This window comes from Oryctolagus cuniculus, chromosome 10 (assembly GCF_051225735.1).
Source record: "Oryctolagus cuniculus isolate XC-2025 breed Fujian yellow rabbit chromosome 10, ASM5122573v1, whole genome shotgun sequence".
Classification (NCBI taxonomy): Eukaryota; Metazoa; Chordata; class Mammalia; order Lagomorpha; family Leporidae; genus Oryctolagus; species Oryctolagus cuniculus.
Window position 1 is genome coordinate 119,067,438 of NC_142876.1, and position 18,481 is coordinate 119,085,918.

Sequence of the window (18,481 nt, forward strand, 5' to 3'; positions counted from 1 at the left end):
CAGGGGTCCCAGCAGCCACAGGGCCGCCAGCTGGGGGCATGAGAGCAAATCTCAGAGCTGTCTCAGCCTCGAAATAACCCTGCAGAGCAGAGCTGTGGTCGTGGCAAGTCCCAGATGAGGAAACGCCCCCCAGATGATTCCAACTCCCAAACCTCCGTTCGTGTTAGCACCGACTCCGCAGTGGGTGAGGAAAGATGTGGTGGCATCACATTTAAATTCACCTTTCCAAAAACGTTTTAAATGAACAGAATCTGCTGGATTTTTTTTTTTTTTTTTTGGAGTTTCATTATATGTATTTCAAAGGCGGAGAGACAGAGGGATGCAGGCTGAGAGAGCCCTCATCGGCTGGTTCACTCCCAGTCATTGGCACCATCCCTGCTGACCCCCAGGGTCCGTGGCAAAGTCAGGAGGCAAAGCTGCGCCCTGAACCTGGCCTGGGCGCTCTGGTAACGGGGCACCAGCTTCTTCACCAGCGTCACAGCTGCTAGGCTAAACACAATTCCCACCCCCGCCCCCACCCCCCGCCCATGCTTTGTTTAGTTTTACCTGGAAATGTGTTCCCGGGGACTGAGGGCTGCAGGAGGAAGTGCGCCCATGTGAGCACACACACACACACACACACACAGGCTTCAAAGTTCTGGACAGTGTGCACCAAGTGTCACCACGGGTTACCTGGTGCTGCTTTTGGGCCTCCCTGGGCCCTCCCATGAAGGGGTCCAGTAATACAGCAGGTCACGGGCGTGGCGTGTCCCTCTGTCGCTCAGGCACAACCACTGGGATGTAGGAAGCTGGTTGCAGCTCTGCTCCTGCAGGGGTTTGTCAGACAGCTGGGGCTCCCTCCCCTCAGGATGCCTGCCAGGCAGAGGGAAAGAGGCCATCAGACAAAGAGGAACCGAGACAAGGAGAGAGGAGGGACGGGAGAGAAAGCCACCAAGAGCTGCGTCTCCAGGCCCAGCCTCTGAGACCCAAGCCCAGTTTTTCCTCTGCCCCGTGCCAGCCTCCCGGAGCCGAGATTCCTGTGCGGTGACGCTGCTTTAGGTGGGGGATCTGATGCTTGCGAGCGAGCGAGCGAGCGGAAGAGCTGCACCAGCGGCTTCGTGTGTATTTCTGGTCTTTTCTGTTGTTTTCTTGCAATGACCATGTAGCATTTGTTTAGTAGCAATATTTAAACAAGAAAGGAGAGAATGTGTTTGGGGAGGGAGAAGGGGAGAGAGAGGAAGGGGGAAGAGGGAGGAGGGAGAGGGAGACAAAGCAGGAAGAATGTTGCACAAGCCCCCAGGACAGCAAGGGGGGCCCTCACAGACAGGAACTGGTGGTATGGCAGCCGCAGCTCAGCGGGTCGGGTCGGGGACAGGAGGCTCCCTGGGCCGTGAGGCCGAGGTCTGGGAGGGAGCCGTGACCACTTAGTCCCCTGTCCCTGGCTAACTCTGGACTTGTGAGCAGCACTTTGCCCGAGCCCAGTTCTCTGGATTTGATCTACAGTCTTCCGGGCAGGCCACAGCCGTCGTGTCACAGAACTGTCACGAGAATTCCAAGTCAGTCGTCAATATTCCCATATTCCAGAAGAAACGGGCTCGGAGGGGAAGGAGGACACAGGCCAGTGGGGCTCCAAAGCCTCTCCTTGAGCCTCCGCCCCCTCGATCTCTCATCTGTAAAATGGGCATAACACGGGGCGGGGGTAGGGACACCAGCCAGGAGTAAGCACATCTCCAGATGGAAACAGGAGACAACAGGAGAGGGAGCTGTTGGTGGAGGTGGGCCAGGTCCGAGCCATGGCCTCCGCACTGGCCCCAGTGCACTGAGTGGCTTCCCTCAGGGCCCTGAGTTTGTCCCCCAGGATGGCCTGGCTTGCTCGGTCTTGGGCCAGGTCCATGGCTCCTTGCCCGCGGCCACGGAGCCAACTTCAGTCCCTCTCCTCCCCAACCTGGCCCCCAGCCAGGCCCCGGGCGCCTGCCCAGTCACGTGGCACTTCGATCCTCACTGGCCTCCTCCTTCGGGTCCCAGATTGAACGCCCTCCCGGTCTCTCCGGGCACCAGCCGCCTGGGCTGCCCTACCCCTTCCCCACCGGCCCCCACCCGCCCCCCCATCCTTTCCTTGGGGCACGGACGGTGGCGGGAAAGGGGCGGGAAGCTACCCTAGGGGAGGTCCCAGAACCGGTCTGCAGGAAAGTCCACGGGGCCACACGACGGTCCGCTCCGGCCTTGCCGCTGCCCACCGGCCCTGTTCGAGGCTTCCCTGCCCCTGGGCCTCGGTCGTCTGTTCTGGGAAATGGGGTCTCACCGGAGCCGAGGGGCGGGGAGCCTTTAGCTTGGGGTCCCGCAGCCGCGCCCCTCCCCGGCGCGAGCGGCGCCCGGCGCCAGGCGCGCGTCCATGGGCCGCAGGCTCCTCCTCCGTTGACATCAGAGCCGCGGGCGGGCGGGCGGGCGCAGGGAACCGGCCGCGCTCCGAGCCCCAGGAGAGAGCGGGCGGCGGCAGCGAACGGCGGCCGGAGCTCGCTCCAGCACCTCGGGCCTCGCAGCCAGCCCCGCGGCGGGGCAGCCGCAGGTATCGCGGGGCCACCCGTGCCTGCCACTGCGCTGGGGACCCTCGGCCCGGAGCGGGAGCGGGGCTGGGGCCAGCGAGCTGGCCGCCGGTGGACAGCACTGGGCCTCCGTCCTCACCTCCGCAGGTGCCAGGCAGACCAGGTCGCAACCGCGGGAACGGCGGCGGCCGGGCCGAGGGCGGGAGGGCGCGGTCGTCTGGAGGGAGGAGGGGGGCCCGCGGAGCAAGCCTGAGGCTGCAGCGCGCGCGGACTGCAAGGGTTCCCAGTGGGTGGGGTTGCCGTCGCGGGCAAGCGGCCGGCCGCTGCGTGTGCTGGGGTCTGGCCCCGAGGACAGTGAGTCCGGGCCGGGGGTGGCGGCGTCTCATGGGGGCCGAGGGCAGCCGGAGTTCCGTGTGACCGGAGAGCGGGAGCTTCTGGGAGCCAGGGCAGTGGCGCACAGGGTGTAGAGCAGGAGTGAATATGGGATGCCTGGGGTGTGTGGGGGAGTCCCGGCTGCTGTGGGGTCTGCGAGAGGGCAGTGTGGCTGGACAGGCAGGTGTCCAGCTGGAAGGGTGCCTGGGGAGGGTGTGTGTGTGCACATGTGTGCTGTGGATGACCCTGTGCGGCTGCAGACACAAAGCGTGCTGGATCCCGGGAGCGGCAGGCCTTGCCACTTGGGGTGTCTGGTGCAGGGATGCCCGAGAGCTGGGAGGGTCCCCCGGGCTGGCTCTGCCCCCAGAGCTACCGTCCAGATGTCTTTCCTGGAAGTTTCTGGCCCTGGGATGGGTGACCAGGTGCCCCTGGGAGCAAGGTCCCATCCCAGGCAGGAGTCTCGCGCCAGGGGAAGCAGGCTGGGTGGCCCCACTTCTCTCTCCTGGTCGGGGAGAGGACAAGGAAAGTGCCCGCCCCGAGGCTACAGTTCACATCAGCCCTGTGTTGGCTTCTTCCTGTGTGGGCCGGAGACCCTGTTCTCCCAATGCACCCCATGGCTCAATCCCCTCCACCAACTGAGCCCCCAGCATGTTTAGCTGGAGCCCCTCCCCCGTACCCCTCCTGGGTGTCATCTGGGCAACTCTGAACTCAGCCCATTTCTCAGCATGGCCTCCCACTCCCCTCTGATGAAGGCTCCCGCCCTCTCCTGCCCGGTGAGACGGCAGGCTGGGTCTGCGCCGGACAGAGCCAGCCAGGAGGGGGCAGACTGGGTAGGGCCATTTCTCAGGCTGCTGGGACCCAGATGTGGAGTGGGCAGCAGAGGCCTGGGGAGCTCCAGCTGTGGCTGTTGTTGCCATGGTAACAGGGCAGCAGGAGCTATTTAAAAACGTGGCTGAGATATTGCTGGAAGCCTAGGCTGCCAGAAACCTGATTTTCGGGAGGCCAGGGTGGGGAGGAGGAGGAGGAGGGAGAGGAGACACCCCAGCAGTCCCCAGGGTGGGGCCAGGCTGTTGCTGGTTCTGCAGACAGGGGCATCCTCTAGGCATTGAACTTGTGTCAGCTGCCCTGAGGTTTTAGGTGCTGGCTTTGCAGAGGGCACTGAGAGACTGGAACCTGAGCTGGAATACCTGAACGAGGGGACACAGGAGTCTGTGGAAGCATTTTGCTGCCACCATGAGAGACGTTTCTCTAGGCATGAGGATTTGCTGAATGAGCCAATCGGAAGTGAGTGAACACTGAATGGTTTTGTCAAGTGAATGGATCAAGGAGTCAATGAACGCAGGTTGAATGGCTGAACGGTGTGGGCAAAGGTTCCCAGGCAGAAGGCTGGGCCCCTCTGATCCCCTCCCCCCATTCCTTTTCCCAGGAGCCCTGGCTGTGGCTGGGGGGCAGTGGGCCATGCCGGGGGCAGTGGACGGCTCCAGCTGGAAGCAGGCGGAGGACATTAGGGACATTTACGACTTCCGCGATGTTCTGGGCACGTGAGTCTGGGGGCAGGAAGGGGAGTGACTATCTCGGAGCGGGGCGGAGCTGGGAGCATCCTCACTCCTGGGCCTGGGTACCTGGAGGAGGCTGAGTCCAGCGTGGGGCTTCCTCTGGGCACTTGGTCAACACTTCCTGTTGCCTCCAGCCCAGGGACTGTGGTCAGCGACCTCGCTGGGCCCCAGACTGGCCACAGCTTTTCCCTCCTGGCTGCCAGTGGGTGGGGCAGGAGCTGCCTTTGCCACAGCGATGGATTCCCTGCTAGGCAGAAGGAAGGAGGCAGTACAGCCGGCTTCCTGCTAAGAGCTGGGTGTCCTGGCCTGGACTTGGGGCTGAGGCTGGGGCTGGCTCTGCTGGTGGTGTGGGGAATCCAGAAAGAACTCGGTAATAACCTGGTCTCTGCCCCTCGAGTTGATCCCAGACACGACAGGGAGTCAGACCCAGCCCCACAGGAAATGAGAAGGGCTCTGTGCTGGGTTCCAGGGGAAGCCAGAGAGGGCTGCGGCTTCCTCCCGGGGAAGACTCCTTGGAGCAGGGGCCACTGGGGCTGCAGACTGAAAGATGGGTAGGCACGCACGTGTCAGGGAGGAGGAAGGGCACTTCAGGCAGAAGCAATAGATAGCATAAGCAAAGACCCAGAGGCAGGTAGGTGTGGAAAGCGGTAAGGGAACCAGAGGCCGTTAGGAAACAGAGAGGAGGGGAGCAGGCGAGAGCCGGATGTTAGCCCACGGCCACGCGCAGGCGATGCGGACCTCCGGCCAGTCCGCAGTTCAGGAGTCATCCTGGCTGCAGTGTGGGCAGGCTGTCAGAGTCACTGATTACCCCGATGGCCTCTCATCACGAGAGATGCTTTCCTGTTCTCCCGGGGAAAGCAAGGAGATGCGGAACAAATGCAGGAAAGCCTCCTTCACCAGTGCACTTGAGCGTAAGTGACTTTGCTCCTAAGGTGTCCACACTTCTGCTACTTAACCCCAAGAGGGAGCACACAGGTCACCTGAGGATTTGCTGAGACGCAGATTCTGAGTAATGTAGGTGAGGCCTGAGGGTCTGTGGGTCTAGAAAGTCCCCAGGTGATGCCAGTGGCTCCTTAAGATTCCGGAGGGAGTTAAATGAGCCATGACTCGAGCTGGCTTCAGCAGGAGGAGACATCCACCGTGCACATACCCAAAACCCTCAGGGGTCGACGTCAGGCATGGCTGGATCTAGGGACCCACGATATTAACAGCAACTGCCTCTGGCCACTTCTCGGGTCCGATTTTTTTTTTTTATTTTTTTGACAGGCAGAGTGGACAGTGAGAGAGAGAGACAGAGAGAAAGGTCTTCCTTTTGCCGTTGGTTCACCCTCCAATGGCCGCCGCGGCCGGCGCGCTGCGGCCGGCGCACCGCGCTGATCCGATGGCAGGAGCCAGGAGCCAGGTGCTTTTCCTGGTCTCCCATGGGGTGCAGGGCCCAAGCACCTGGGCCATCCTCCACTGCACTCCCGGGCCACAGCAGAGGGCTGGCCTGGAAGAGGGGCAACCGGGACAGAATCCGGCGCCCCGACCGGGACTAGAACCCGGTGTGCCGGCGCCGCTAGGCGGAGGATTAGCCTAGTGAGCCGCGGCGCCGGCCAAGGGTCCGATTTTCTTTGCCTCACCTTTGTTCTCCAGCAGGCTTTCCCCAGGGGGTGGCAAAGATGAGCTCCAGGCTTACATCTTAACAGCTCAGCAGGAAAAAGCACCTCTTCCCCAGGGAGCTAGTTACCTGGTTTGCATCATCTGGTCAGTTACTGTGACTAGGGGATACACCTGGGTGTGACCAGGCCTGGAGCTGGCGCTGCAGGAGCTGGATTGCGGGAGGCGTATCCCACCTCCTTGGTCCGGAGGTGGCCCCCTAACTCCTAGGAGGTGGAGGGAAGCTGGGATCCAGTTCCTCACCTGGCAAATCCTCTCTCCCGGCAGGGGAGCCTTCTCGGAGGTCATCCTGGCCGAGGATAAGAGGACGCAGAAGCTGGTGGCCATCAAGTGCATCGCCAAGAAGGCTCTGGAGGGCAAGGAGGGCAGCATGGAGAACGAGATCGCAGTCCTGCACAAGTGCGTGCGCCCGAGCCGGTGCCCCCCCGGGCTGACCCCGCCCACGCCGCCCTTCCCCTGCTGTGGACAGCTCCCGGGCACCTTGGCGCCGCCCATCACTCATTCATGAAACGGGAGTAATAACCTCCAGCTGGCCGGGCTGTAGGGGGCTCTTTTATCTTGAATCTTGAGCTCCCGGCAGCAAATGTGACGGATGTCACTCTAATGCCAGAGTGCCTTGCCGGGGCCCTTCTCTGCACCCAGCCAGAACCCTCATATCTGAGCGGCTGCTACCTGTGGCCTTACCTCAATCCCATGACGCCTGCACACACATGGAAGCCACCGAGCAAGTTTAAAATACCTGACGGCTGAGACCCTGCCCGAACCCAGCACCCACTGTGCAGATGGGAAATTTCTCACTCTCTCTGGGAAATGTCAGGAGTTGCTGGCTTGCAGTCTCTCCCCCTGAGCTTCCCTACCACCCTGGGCAACAAAGAGAGGCTCATTTCTGTTGTCAGGGCGAGCGTGGCAGGGACGAGGCCCAGAGAGGCCAAAGGCTTTCTGAAAGCCACACAGCAGGTCTGTGGCAGAGCTGGTCCTCCTCTGGGCCTGTCACACTGCCAGATCGTTTATTGAGTGCTCTGAGTGTGTGGCAGGCAGCGTGCTGGCCACCTCGCCTACCTCTCACGGGGCCTTCACCCCGACCCCACGGGAACTCAGAAAGCACTGGGAAGCCCCTGAGGGCGGGTGCCACCAGGCAAGGTGGGCACGCACAGAGAGGTGGTGGAGGCAGGACTTGCAGCCAGAGGCCAGTGTCCACCCTTGGCCGTGCCCACTCAGAAGTCAGAAGGTATCCTGGGGAAGCAGCCTCTTCCTCTGGGGCCCACACGTGGCCTTTGGCCCGAGCAGCTCTGCAGGCCATGGGAAGCCGCCTTCTTTCTCCTTTCAGGATCAAGCACCCCAACATTGTAGCCCTGGATGACATCTACGAGAGCGGAGGCCACCTCTACCTCGTCATGCAGCTGTGAGTGGCCCCGCCCCTGGCCCCCTCCCCCCTCCCAGCCCACCAACTTGGCCAGACTGCCCTGTCGGCACTGCAGGGTGTCGGGCGGGGAGCTGTTTGACCGCATCGTGGAGAAAGGCTTCTACACGGAGCGGGACGCCAGCCGCCTCATCTTCCAGGTGCTGGATGCAGTCAAATACCTGCACGACCTGGGCATCGTACACCGGGACCTCAAGGTGGGGCCCGGGGGGCTCTCGGGCTGGGGCCTTTACACAGCCCTCACTGCCGGACCCTAACTGGGTTCTTGGGCAAGTCGCTTTGCTTTTCAAGGCATCAGTTTTCCTCACCTGTGAAATGGGCCAGCAGGGATGTGGTGAGGAAATCAGTAAACACGAACCCAGGGCCTGGCACACAGTAGGTGCTCAAACAAGGACTTCTTCAGGGATTTGCAAACACAGCTGGAGGCTTCAGAAATGTCCCATCCAACACCGCTGTGGTCCTGGTCCTTCGTTGAACTCTGGCTTCCTTGAGGACGTCCTTGCGTTTCTCATTATGCCTGCAGCTGAGATGGCAGCGAAGGAGCCCCCGTGGCTTTTTTTTGGGGGGGGAGGCGGGCCCAGTGTTCCTCGGAGGGCCCTGGGGGAGGCAGGCTGTAGCACCTTCTAGGTAGCTCTGAGCCCCTCTGCTCTCCACCCTTCTGCCCCTCAAGCCAGAGAACCTGCTGTACTACAGCCTGGACGAGGACTCCAAGATCATGATCTCTGACTTCGGCCTCTCCAAGATGGAGGACCCGGGCAGTGTGCTGTCCACGGCCTGCGGGACCCCTGGATACGTGGGTGCGGAGGGCCCTGGGCTGGGGCGGCGGCCAAGTGAGGGAGCGGCCGAGGGCTGCGGGCGAGGTGCCTCACGTCGGCCCCTTCCCTCCGCAGCCCCCGAGGTTCTAGCTCAGAAGCCCTACAGCAAGGCCGTGGACTGCTGGTCCATTGGGGTCATTGCCTACATCCTGTGAGTGGGGGCTGGGCTCCGGACTCGTCCTCTCCCTGCCCTCCGTCTTCCTCCCTCTGCTGTTCCCTGCTCCCACCCCTAGGAAACCTGCGGGGTCACGACTAATATGACTTTGTTCAAAAGATACTATGTTGCAGGCATTGCCAACCACTGGGATATAGCAGAGACCCCACCAGACTCAGGGCCTGTCCTCAGGGAGACAGACAGTGAAGTCAATGCAGTCTGTCAGACAAGGAGGATCAGGTCGGAAAATGCTGAGAGAAACCCAGCAGGAGCGGGGAGCAGGCCAGGAGGCGGGGCAGGCGAGGGTGGGAGGGGCTTGAGGAGGGCAGGATGAGCGGCCCCAGTAACAGCAAGGCCAGCGCAGCGGGACAGGAGCCAGGCAGGCAGAGAGGGGCAGCCTCCGTCCTGTGGGTGCCAGCTGGCCGCCGGGACTGCCCTGGAGCCCACGTGCACCGGACGTGGAAATGAGGGTGAGTTTCTCCCTGCCCAGGCTCTGCGGCTACCCCCCCTTCTACGACGAGAACGATGCCAAACTCTTTGAGCAGATTTTGAAGGCCGAGTACGAGTTTGACTCTCCTTACTGGGACGACATCTCTGACTCTGGTATTCTGGGCCCCGCCCGCAGCGCCTCCTGCCCCACACTGAGCACCCAGCCACCCAGCCCGGTGCCTCCCTCTGCTTGGCCCCAGTGTGAGAAAGCCCTGGACACTTAGTCAGTCTTCAAACAGTATTTCTGAGACACCTCCCTCCTACTGCCTTCCCAATGCCTAAGACACCCCGACACTCAGTCCCCACTCCGGGAATGCTGTGTGCCCCTAGTAAGTCTGCGAACCCTCATCACTGGGACACAGCAGCCTGGGGGCACGGCGACAGGCCTGGGCCCTCTGCCGGGCCAGGCCCCAGGAGCAGGCGTGACCTTGGGCCGCTCGGCAGGCACTGCCACGCTCTTTTGTTTCTGTCCTGGGGGTTCAGCCAAAGACTTCATCCGGCACTTGATGGAGAAGGATCCCGAGAAGCGGTTCACCTGTGAGCAGGCCTTGCAGCACCCGTGGTGAGCACCCCCGCAGGCCCCAGGCTGGGGGGTCCCAGGCCCGTCTCCGCCCTCGCAGGCAGCCCTTCCACTCCCCTGCCCTAGGATTGCGGGCGACACAGCTCTGGATAAGAACATCCACCAGTCGGTCAGCGAGCAGATCAAGAAGAACTTCGCCAAGAGCAAGTGGAAGGTGAGCCCCAGTCCCTCCTCCTGGGCTCGGACGCCTCCCCACCCCCACCCAGGCTCAGCTGGCACAGCACCCGGCACCCGTGAGCGAGCACACAGCAAGTTCGGAGACACCTGCAGAAGGGCCCTGCGTTCCCCCAACAAGCACTCGGACACGGACTCCGTTCCAGAGCCCACAGCTCTGCAGGAGACCCTCAGGGGTGGACGGCAGCCGGGCCAAGGGGACAGTGTCAGAGGCGCAGGGAGCTGGCGCAGAGGGGGCCGTTCGGAGAGGTGCAGGGCTCAGCCAGTGGAACGGAGTGGTCAAGAGGACTTGAGCAGCCGGGGCGGGATGCCGGGGGCAGGGATCTAAGGGTCTCGGGCGCAGAGGGAGATGGGCGAGGCCGGGGCGGAGGTGCAGCCACGGCAGCAGGGGGCAGTGGCTGGCCCGCAGGCACTGGGGACGCGGAGCTGACACAACGTGATGTGGGCTGGACGCCGTGGGTGCTGGTGGGGACGGGGTGGACGGTGGGGCTGCCACTGAGAGGATGCCCGGGGCAGGAACGTGGCTGCGGGGTAGCAACGTGGGCGTGCTGAGTAGGCAGTGACGCACAGCCAACACACACACACCCCCAACACACACACGCACCCCAACACACACCAATACACACACATGCACACCCAACACACACACACACCACACACACACCAATACAAACACCCAATACACACACACACCCCCAACACACACACATACACATCAATACACACACGCACACCCACACACACCAATACACACACACGCACCCCAACACACACCAATACACACACATGCACACCCAACACAACACACACACACCCCCAACACACACCAATACACACACATGCACTGTCGCTCCCCCTCATCATGGAGGAACGACACAGAACCCTGCGCTGTTCTTTCGTCTGCTCGGCCCTCCCCGGGTTTACTGCTGGTTCTTCCCGGGTTGGCTACTGTCCCTTCCACCTCCGTGGAAGGGCAGTTCCCCCTGGCCACATTCCCCACTTCCGCAGGGGAGCGGCACACCGCCGGCCGGCTCTCTCAGGGGCTGCACAGGTGTTCCCCTTAGATGGTGCCCTTAGATGTTCCCGGTGCATGCCGTCTCTCTCCTCCTTTATAGTCCTCCTCCGCCAATCCTAACTCGGCTGCCCACACGCCGAGCACGCTGCTCTCCTCCAATCAGGAGCAAGTCCTACAGTTCATTGGCTGAACTGGAGGCAGCTGTGTAGAAGCTGTTTTCTTCTCTCCCAGCGCCATATTGTGGGAGAGCAGATGCATAGAATAAGTCTTAATTCCAGTAACAGTATAGTCCGAGTTGCTCCCCACAATGCACACCCAACACAACACACACACACCCCCAACACACACACACCAATACACACAAACACCCAACACACACACACACCACACACACCCAACACACACACAAACACACACACACCCCCAACACACCCCCAACACACACACATGCACACCCAACACACACACAACACATGCACTCCCAACACACACCAATATACACACACATGCACAACACACACACCCCTAACACACATGCACACCCAACACACACACACCCCCAACACACCATGGCTGTGGGATAGTAAGGTGGGCGTGCTGAGTAGGCAGTGATACATACCCAACACACCCCCAACACACCATGGCTGTGGGATAGTAAAGTGAAGAGTGCTGAGTAGGCAGTGATACACATCCAACACACACACACACACACACACACACACCCCCAATACACACACCCAAACCAACACACACGCCCAAACCAACACACGCACCAACACACACACACCCAACACACACACACACTCAACACACACACACACCCAACACACACACACAATGCACCCCAACACACACACACCCCACGCACCCCCAACACACACACACGCAGAACATACACACACCCAACACACACACAACACATGCACCCCAACATACACACACACCACACGCACTCCCAACACGCACCCCAACACACACAACACACCCACCCCCACACACCCAACACAACACCCCAAACACACAAACATGCACACCCAATATATGCACACACCTACCCCCCAACATACACACATACACCCCCCACAATGCACACCCAACACACACCCCCAACACACGCACACGACACACACAACACACACTCAACACACAAACATGCAAACCCAACACATGCACACACGCCCAACACACACACACACACCAACACACACCCAACACACACATGCACACCCAACACACACGCACAGCCAACATATGCACACAACCACCCCAACATACACACATACACACTTCCAGCACATAATATACCCACATCACATGAACACACCCAACACACACGCACACACGCACACACACGCACAGCGAGCTACTTAACCTGCCTGCCCCTCAGTTTCCTCTTTGGAAAATCCTACTAATAGTCCTTTCTGCAAAGAGTTCTGTGTAAGAATGCCTGTGTCACCAGAGACAGGGCTCAGACGGAGCCTGACACGGTGCCACGCAGGGCCTGCTCTCACGTACGCATGTGAACTCATCCCAGAGGCCCGTTTACGTACGTGCACCTCGTAGGAGAGGTCGGTGGTACCCGTGCAGGTAAACACACCACGTGACGGGTAGAACCGAACAAAGCCTGCAGGAGCTGGCAGCCACGCCCCGACGGCAGCCACCGAATGCGCGCGCCTCCCTCTCGCCTCCCCCCACAGCAAGCCTTCAACGCCACGGCCGTGGTGCGGCACATGCGGAAGCTGCAGCTGGGCACCAGCCAGGAGGGGCAGGGACAGACGGCCAGCCACGGGGAGCTGCTGACGCCGGCCGCGGGGGGTGAGGACCGGGCTCTGGGGCAGGGCGTGGGCGGCCGGGCTGGAGCGGGGGCACGCTCATCAGCCAGCCCCGTCCTCTGTCCCCACAGGCCCAGGGGCTGGCTGCTGCTGTCGGGACTGCTGCATGGAGCCGGGCCCGGAACTGTCCCCCGCGCTGCCCCCGCAACTCTAGGGCCCGGAACGCCTGCCCGGGAGGGGTGGTGGCAGCCTGCATGGGGGAGCTACCCTGCCCCACCCCCTCACCCCGTCGCTGCCATCCTCTGTTTTCCATACAAATGTTTCTATTTTATTGTTCCTTCTTGTAATAAAGGGAAGAAGATAAAACCACAGCCAGCTCCGTCTCTGCACGTGGCACTGGGGCAGCCTGGCCGTGCCGGCTGACTGCCGGTCTGGGGGCTCCGTGCGGCCTGGCCGTGCCGGCTGACCGCTGGTCTGGGGGCTCCGTGCAGCCTGGCCGTGCCGGCTGACCACTGGTCTGGGGGCTCCGTGCAGCCTGGCCGTGCCAGCTGACCGCTGGTCTGGGGGCTCCGTGCAGCCTGGCCGTGCCAGCTGACCGCTGGTCTGGGGGCTCCGTGCAGCCTGGCCGTGCCGGCTGACCGCCGGTCTGGGGGCTCCGTGCAGCCCGGCCGTGCCAGCTGACCGCTGGTCTGGGGGCTCCGTGCGGCCTGGCCGTGCCGGCTGACCGCTGGTCTGGGGGCTCCATGCGGCCCGGCCGTGCCGGCTGACCGCTGGTCTGGGGGCTCCGTGCGGCCTGGCCGTGCCGGCTGACCGCTGGTCTGGGGGCTCCGTGCGGCCCGGCCGTGCCAGCTGACTGCTGGTCTGGGGGCTCCTGGCCCTGAGGTAGTTGCAGGCCTGAGGGTGTGGGGAGTGCAGAGCCACAGGGAGGGACCCCTGCATCTGGGCCCCCACCTAGCCTTGGGGCCCTTCGCTGTCCTTTCTGCGCTTAGGTGGCGGCTCCCGGGCACGGTGGGGCTGGCGCAAGTCAGCACTGAACAGTACCTGAGGGGAGGAGGAGGGTGCGCTGGGGTCAGGGCTGAGGGGCGGGTGACAGTGTGGGGAGCGGGAGAAGGAACCGTCGCTCACTCACCGCCTGGGCCCAGCCTGCATAGGGTCCCCACAGGCTCCGGAAAAAGTCCCCTGAATGACAAGGACAGAATCGGTGAGCAGGCGCCTCCTTCCCCCATCGCACAGAGCGGGTTTGAGGGGCAAGGGGGAAGAGGTTGCCCGGGCCAGCCCCACACGCCACTCCCTCTGCTCACCCAGCTCCCTGTTGGCCTGGGGGCTGGGGCCCCTGGCCTGGGATGCGGTGGGCTGCCAGTGGTAGTCACGCCGGGCGATCTGCCACACGTGGACGTCCACGGGCACCGCCTGCGGCTTGTCCAGGGCCATCAGACAGATGCAGTCGGCTACCTGGAAGGACAGAGTGTGCTGCTGGGGGCAGTGGCAGGACCCGGCCGACTGCAAGCCCCCTACTCTGCTCAACCTGTAACATTCTCTATTTAAAAAAAAAAAAAACACAACTTCTGACATACAAGCAACCAGGGCCAGCGCTGTGGTGTAGCAGGTAAAGCCACTGCCTGTAGTGCTGGCATCCCATGTGGGCGCTGGTTCAAATCCCGGCTGCTCCACTCCTGATCCAGCTCTCTGCTATGGCCTGGGAAAGCAGTAGAAGATGGCCCAAGTTTTTGGGACCCTGCTCCCACATGGGAGACCCAGAAGAAGCTCCTGGCTCCTGGCATCAGATCAGCCCAGCTCCAGCCATTGCAGCCATTTGGAGAGTGAACCAGTGGTTGGAAGACCTCTTTCTCTCTGTCTCTGCCTCTCTGTAACTTTGTCTTTCAAATAAATACATAAATCTTTAAAACAAAACAAAACAAAAGACAGGGCCGGCGCTGTGGCACAGCGGGTAAAGCCTCCGCCTGTAGTGCCAGCATCCCATATGGGCACCGGTTCGGGTCCCGGCTGCTCCACTTCTGATCCAGCTCTGCTGTGGCCTGGGAAAGCAGTAGAAGATGGCCCAAGTCCTTGGGCCCCTGCACTCATATGGGAGACCTGGAAGCAGCTCCTGGCTCCTGGCTTTGGATCAGCTCAGCTCTGGCCACTGCAGCCATCTTGGGAATGAACAAGCAGATCGAAGACCTCTCTTTCTACCTCGGCCTCTCTATAACGTTGTCTTTCAAATAAATAATAAATAAATCTTAAAAAAAGAAGAACAAAATGAAAAGTGGAAATATTTTCCCAAACACTATTAGTTTTCTTGCAATTCCTTCTGGAAATTTCTGCACATATATGAGTATAGCAGCATACAGAAGCACTTGAGCAAGTGGACTTTCTAGAAATCCGTTCAAAGCAAGGTCCTTTATACTTTTTTCTGCATTTTTTTTTTCCTAATACAACATCTGCTTACATCCTTTCTCCTCCTGTTCTGCCCCCAGAAGCCCAGCCTCCCCCAGCTCCCAGCTCCCGGCTCCCGAGCCTCACCTTGGTGCCCACCCCGGGCAGGGCACAGAGGGCCTTGTGGGCCTCCTCATAGGGGACCTCCCGCAGTCGCTGCAGCCAGGCCAGCCCGCCCTGCTCTTCCAGGATGGCTCGGGCGCTGGCACTCACGTAGCGGGCCCGGTACCCCAGGCCCAGCTTCCTGAGGCGAGCCTCGACCTCCGGCCCTGCAGGCAGTGGGCAGGAGAGCAGGGCTCAGCCTGGTGTGTGTGCCCGCTACCCACAGGAATGCTCTGCGTAAGTTCCCCTCCACCTCGCTGCCTCTCGGAGACAGCAGACACTCGCAGGTGCACAGCACAGGCTAAAGCTCGGGTCCTGCCAGGCGACCCCAGTGCCTCCTCCCTGCCGGGCACTGGACGGGGACTGAGAATGCTGTCCTGGAGGGGCTGCCCACTCGAGTTCCTCGCCCTTTCCAAGCAGCTTTCCCACCCGTGATCTGAAAAACAGCACAGTAACAGCAGGGCCGGCTTCTGTGCCTGGCTGCTGATGGGGGAGAAGAGGGCTCAAGAGAGGTGAAGGAACCTGCTCTCGAAAGGACCTGCAGTGCCGGCGTTGTGGCATAGCGGGTAAAGCCACTGCCTGCAGTGCCAGCATCCCACATGGGCGCCGGTTCAAGTCCCGGCTGCTCCACTTCTGACCCAGCTCTCTGCTGTGGCCTGGGAAAGCAGTAGAAGGTGGCCCAAGTGTTGGGCCCCTGCACCCGCATGGGAGACCCGGAAGAAGCTCCTGGCTCCTGGCTTCAGCTTGGCACAACTCTGGCCATTGCAGCCACCTGGGGAGTGAACCAGCAGTTGGAAGACCTCTCTCCCTCCCTCCCTCCCTCTCTCTCTCTCTCTCTGCTTCTGCCTCTACTTTTTGTAACTCTGCCTCTCAAATAAATAAATCTTAAAAAAAAAAAAAAAAAGGATGGACCTGCCGCAGGTCTGGACGCCGAGGGCTGTGCTCTCAGCCGTGACACCTCGCAGCCCCACGACAACTTGATTCATCCCCAGCCCGTTAGGTAGACACTGCTGTTCCCATTCTATAAATGAGAGCAGCTCTGAGACGTGAACACATTCTCTGAGGTCTAAGCCAGGAGCTGAGGCTCAAGCCCCGACAGCACCTCGCCGCACGGCCGCCGCTCCACCTGCCTCCCCGGGCTGCTGTGGGGAACGCACGTGGCGAGAGGACGAGAGGGGGGGTGGGGCTTCTGCACGCTTCCCGTGTGCTGAGCACTGCAAGGCGTGGTATTTGTGCTCCCTTATTCTGCCCCCATGACAACGGATAGGCCTCGGTGCTACTGTTATCCCAAGTCATTAGCGAAGCAACTCAAGCACAAAGGTGCTAAGTATTGTGCCCAGCAAGAGTTAGTACTGAGGCCCAGTCTGTCTCCGGAGCACACGCTCCTAACCCCAAACTCCCGTGCACCGCAGCACACAAGTGAGGCGCCGGCACTTCCGGGATGGGTACGGATGGGGTGTGTGACTGGGGCGGGCCAGGCCGGGTGGTTCTGGATGGGGGCAGCTTTGGGGTAGGTGATGACCAGGGGCGAGGGAACTGACGGAGGGCCAGGGGAGGGGAGCACCTCCTTACCGGCCAGAGCTTGCAGGCTGGGGAAGCCATGGTAGGTGACGTCGTCAAGCCGGGTGAGCTGGGGCCCGAAGGCCTGGCACAGCCGCTCCACCATGCCAGCGATGCGTGTGATGTTGTTGTTGGAGGAGCAGATGAAGGAGAACAGGCATTCGACGGGGTCCTGTCGCAGCAGCCGCACGCCTGGGAGCAGAGGCAGGGTGCGGGGGAAGTACCTGCTGCCGGCTGCAGCCCCTCCCACCCTCACATCAGGTCTTGGGCCCCAGGGGATCCCAGGGGCCTGAAGAACAGCACTGTTAGAGAAAGCAACACCGGACCTCTCACGCCAGGTTTACCCACGACCTAGGCACCACGGGGCAGGATCTGCACCTGCTGCGCCTGCGGCTGTGCCCCGCACAGCAGGTGCGCTGCGGATATTAACAGAGTGAGGGAAGTCACCTGCCCCAGCTCACACCACTAGGACTTTTTTGTTTAGATTTATGCTCTTTATTTGAAAGGCAGAGTTAGAGAGCGAGGGAGAGACAGAGAGAGAGATCTTCCATCACTTCCCAGATGGCTGCAGTGATGGTGAGTAGGCTAGGCCAAAGCCAAGAACTCCACCCGGGTCTCCCATGGGGGCGGCAGGGGCCCAGTGACTGCAGCCTCGTCTGCTGGTTGCCCAAGCACGTGAGCTGGGAGCTGGGTGGGGAGTGGAGCAGCCGGGGCTCCAGCGGGTGCCCACAGGGGATGTTGTAACGCACGGCCCCACAACACCAGCCCCACACCAGGGTCGACAGCATCCGCCCGCCCCCGGGACGGTCGGCAGGGTAACGATGCGCTGTGCTCTCTCTCAACTGCTGCACGTGTGTCGGCTCCTCACTTGCTCATGGAATCCCATGATGCAGGCGTGAACTCCATTTCGCAGACTGCCAAAGTGAGTCCCAAGGCAGTAACCGAGTCAGTACGCAAGACCCGCGCCCAGAGCCCCAGGCCCTCGTACCCACCCTGGAATCTCTGGGCCACCTCTCGGAAGTGGGAGTCCACGGAACTCCAGCGGCTGTACAGCTGCGCCAGGCTGACGTCCAGCTGGAAGTAGGCGCGCACGGCGTCCAGCTCCCGCGGCGTGGGCCTGGCCGCCCGGCCCTGGGGCCCTCGGTACACAGTGCAGCAGAGGCGCTCCTCCGTCTGCGTCAGGGTCCACACGCGGCCGGCCAGCACGCCACTCCAGTGTGCGGGGCTTTGCTCTCTCCACCTGTGGGCTCCCAAGGGCAGCACGGCCCTAGCACTCGGGAGCCCCGCCTGCCCCGCCTCCTGCCGCCGCTGCAGGTTCAAAGCTGATTTTAAGCGCAGAGAGTGCGGCTCTCCTGCTGAGGCTCGCGGCACCGCAGGCTCACCTGTGCACCCTGCACTGCGCGGGGGTGGGGGCGGGGGTCCCGGGGTGGGCCTCCCAGCTGCAGCTACTCACCGGAAGGACTGTCCAGACGCCAGGACCAGGTCCAGGCGCAGCTCAGAGCGTGGACACGGCATGGAGGCCCACAGGGCCGGGTCGGAGGCTAGAGTAAGGTGCCGCATGCTAACCCGCACAGACAGCGGCCATCTCCACACCAGGCCCCGCCCCTCCGGCTCAGACCCCGCCCCCATGACGCGCACTCCCCGCCCTCTGGCCCAGGCCCCGCCCCAGGAGTGCACTCCCCGCCCTCCGGCTCAGTCCCCGCCCCCATGACGCGCACACCCCGCCCTCCGGCTCAGGCCCCGCCCCAGGAGTGCACTCCCCGCCCTCCGGCTCAGGCCCCGCCCCTATGACGCGCACTCCCCGCCCTCTGGCCCAGGCCCCGCCCCCAGGCCTCCGGGCGCGCTCCCCGCCCTC

The 18,481-nt window shown here is 61.9% G+C and overlaps 2 protein-coding genes and 1 long non-coding RNA gene across 11 annotated transcripts in view; 1 reads left to right on the forward strand and 2 right to left on the reverse strand.

Annotated features, from left to right (window-relative positions):
• LOC108175785 (uncharacterized) overlaps window positions 1–2,413 on the reverse strand; it is a 9,618-nt gene extending 7,205 nt beyond the window's left edge. For 3 of the 4 annotated variants that reach the window (XR_016215090.1, XR_011379668.2, XR_016215089.1), the window contains exons 1-2: window positions 2,136–2,382; window positions 673–852 (exon numbers count right to left, since the gene is read on the reverse strand). This is a non-coding gene — a long non-coding RNA (uncharacterized LOC108175785). Of the gene's footprint in view, window positions 1–672; window positions 853–2,135 lie in introns of all 4 variants that reach the window. The other variant, XR_016215091.1, reaches the window with a different exon arrangement.
• On the forward strand, window positions 846–12,899 carry CAMK1 (calcium/calmodulin dependent protein kinase I). 4 transcript variants are annotated; one of them, XM_089306686.1, is made up of 12 exons: window positions 846–1,038; window positions 4,321–4,435; window positions 6,377–6,508; window positions 7,437–7,511; window positions 7,588–7,726; window positions 8,200–8,326; window positions 8,420–8,495; window positions 8,989–9,101; window positions 9,471–9,549; window positions 9,634–9,721; window positions 12,454–12,571; window positions 12,660–12,899. In XM_089306686.1, the coding sequence occupies exons 2-12, from the start codon at window positions 4,353–4,355 to the stop codon at window positions 12,740–12,742; spliced, it is 1,113 nt and encodes a 370-aa protein (XP_089162812.1). In that variant the 5' UTR covers window positions 846–1,038; window positions 4,321–4,352; the 3' UTR covers window positions 12,743–12,899. The 4 variants fall into 4 exon arrangements, with proteins under 4 accessions (XP_089162812.1, XP_051685585.1, XP_089162811.1 ...); XM_051829625.3 differs by lacking the exon at window positions 846–1,038 and adding an exon at window positions 2,455–4,178; XM_089306685.1 differs by lacking the exon at window positions 846–1,038 and adding an exon at window positions 2,455–2,685.
• Window positions 12,900–13,106: 207 nt separating this feature from the next.
• On the reverse strand, window positions 13,107–18,266 carry OGG1 (8-oxoguanine DNA glycosylase). Of its 3 annotated transcripts, none has more exons than XM_051829628.3 (7): window positions 18,080–18,266; window positions 17,619–17,866; window positions 16,639–16,818; window positions 15,052–15,233; window positions 13,830–13,980; window positions 13,658–13,707; window positions 13,107–13,569 (listed from the first exon to the last, which is right to left on the reverse strand). In XM_051829628.3, exons 1-7 carry the CDS (start codon window positions 18,253–18,255, stop codon window positions 13,480–13,482), a joined length of 1,077 nt encoding a protein of 358 aa, XP_051685588.2. In that variant the 5' UTR covers window positions 18,256–18,266; the 3' UTR covers window positions 13,107–13,479. The 3 variants fall into 3 exon arrangements, with proteins under 3 accessions (XP_051685588.2, XP_089162813.1, XP_089162814.1); XM_089306687.1 differs by having other exon boundaries at window positions 17,619–17,873; window positions 18,080–18,240; XM_089306688.1 differs by lacking the exon at window positions 17,619–17,866 and having other exon boundaries at window positions 13,128–13,569; window positions 18,080–18,227.
• Between the last annotated feature and the right edge of the window lie 215 nt (window positions 18,267–18,481).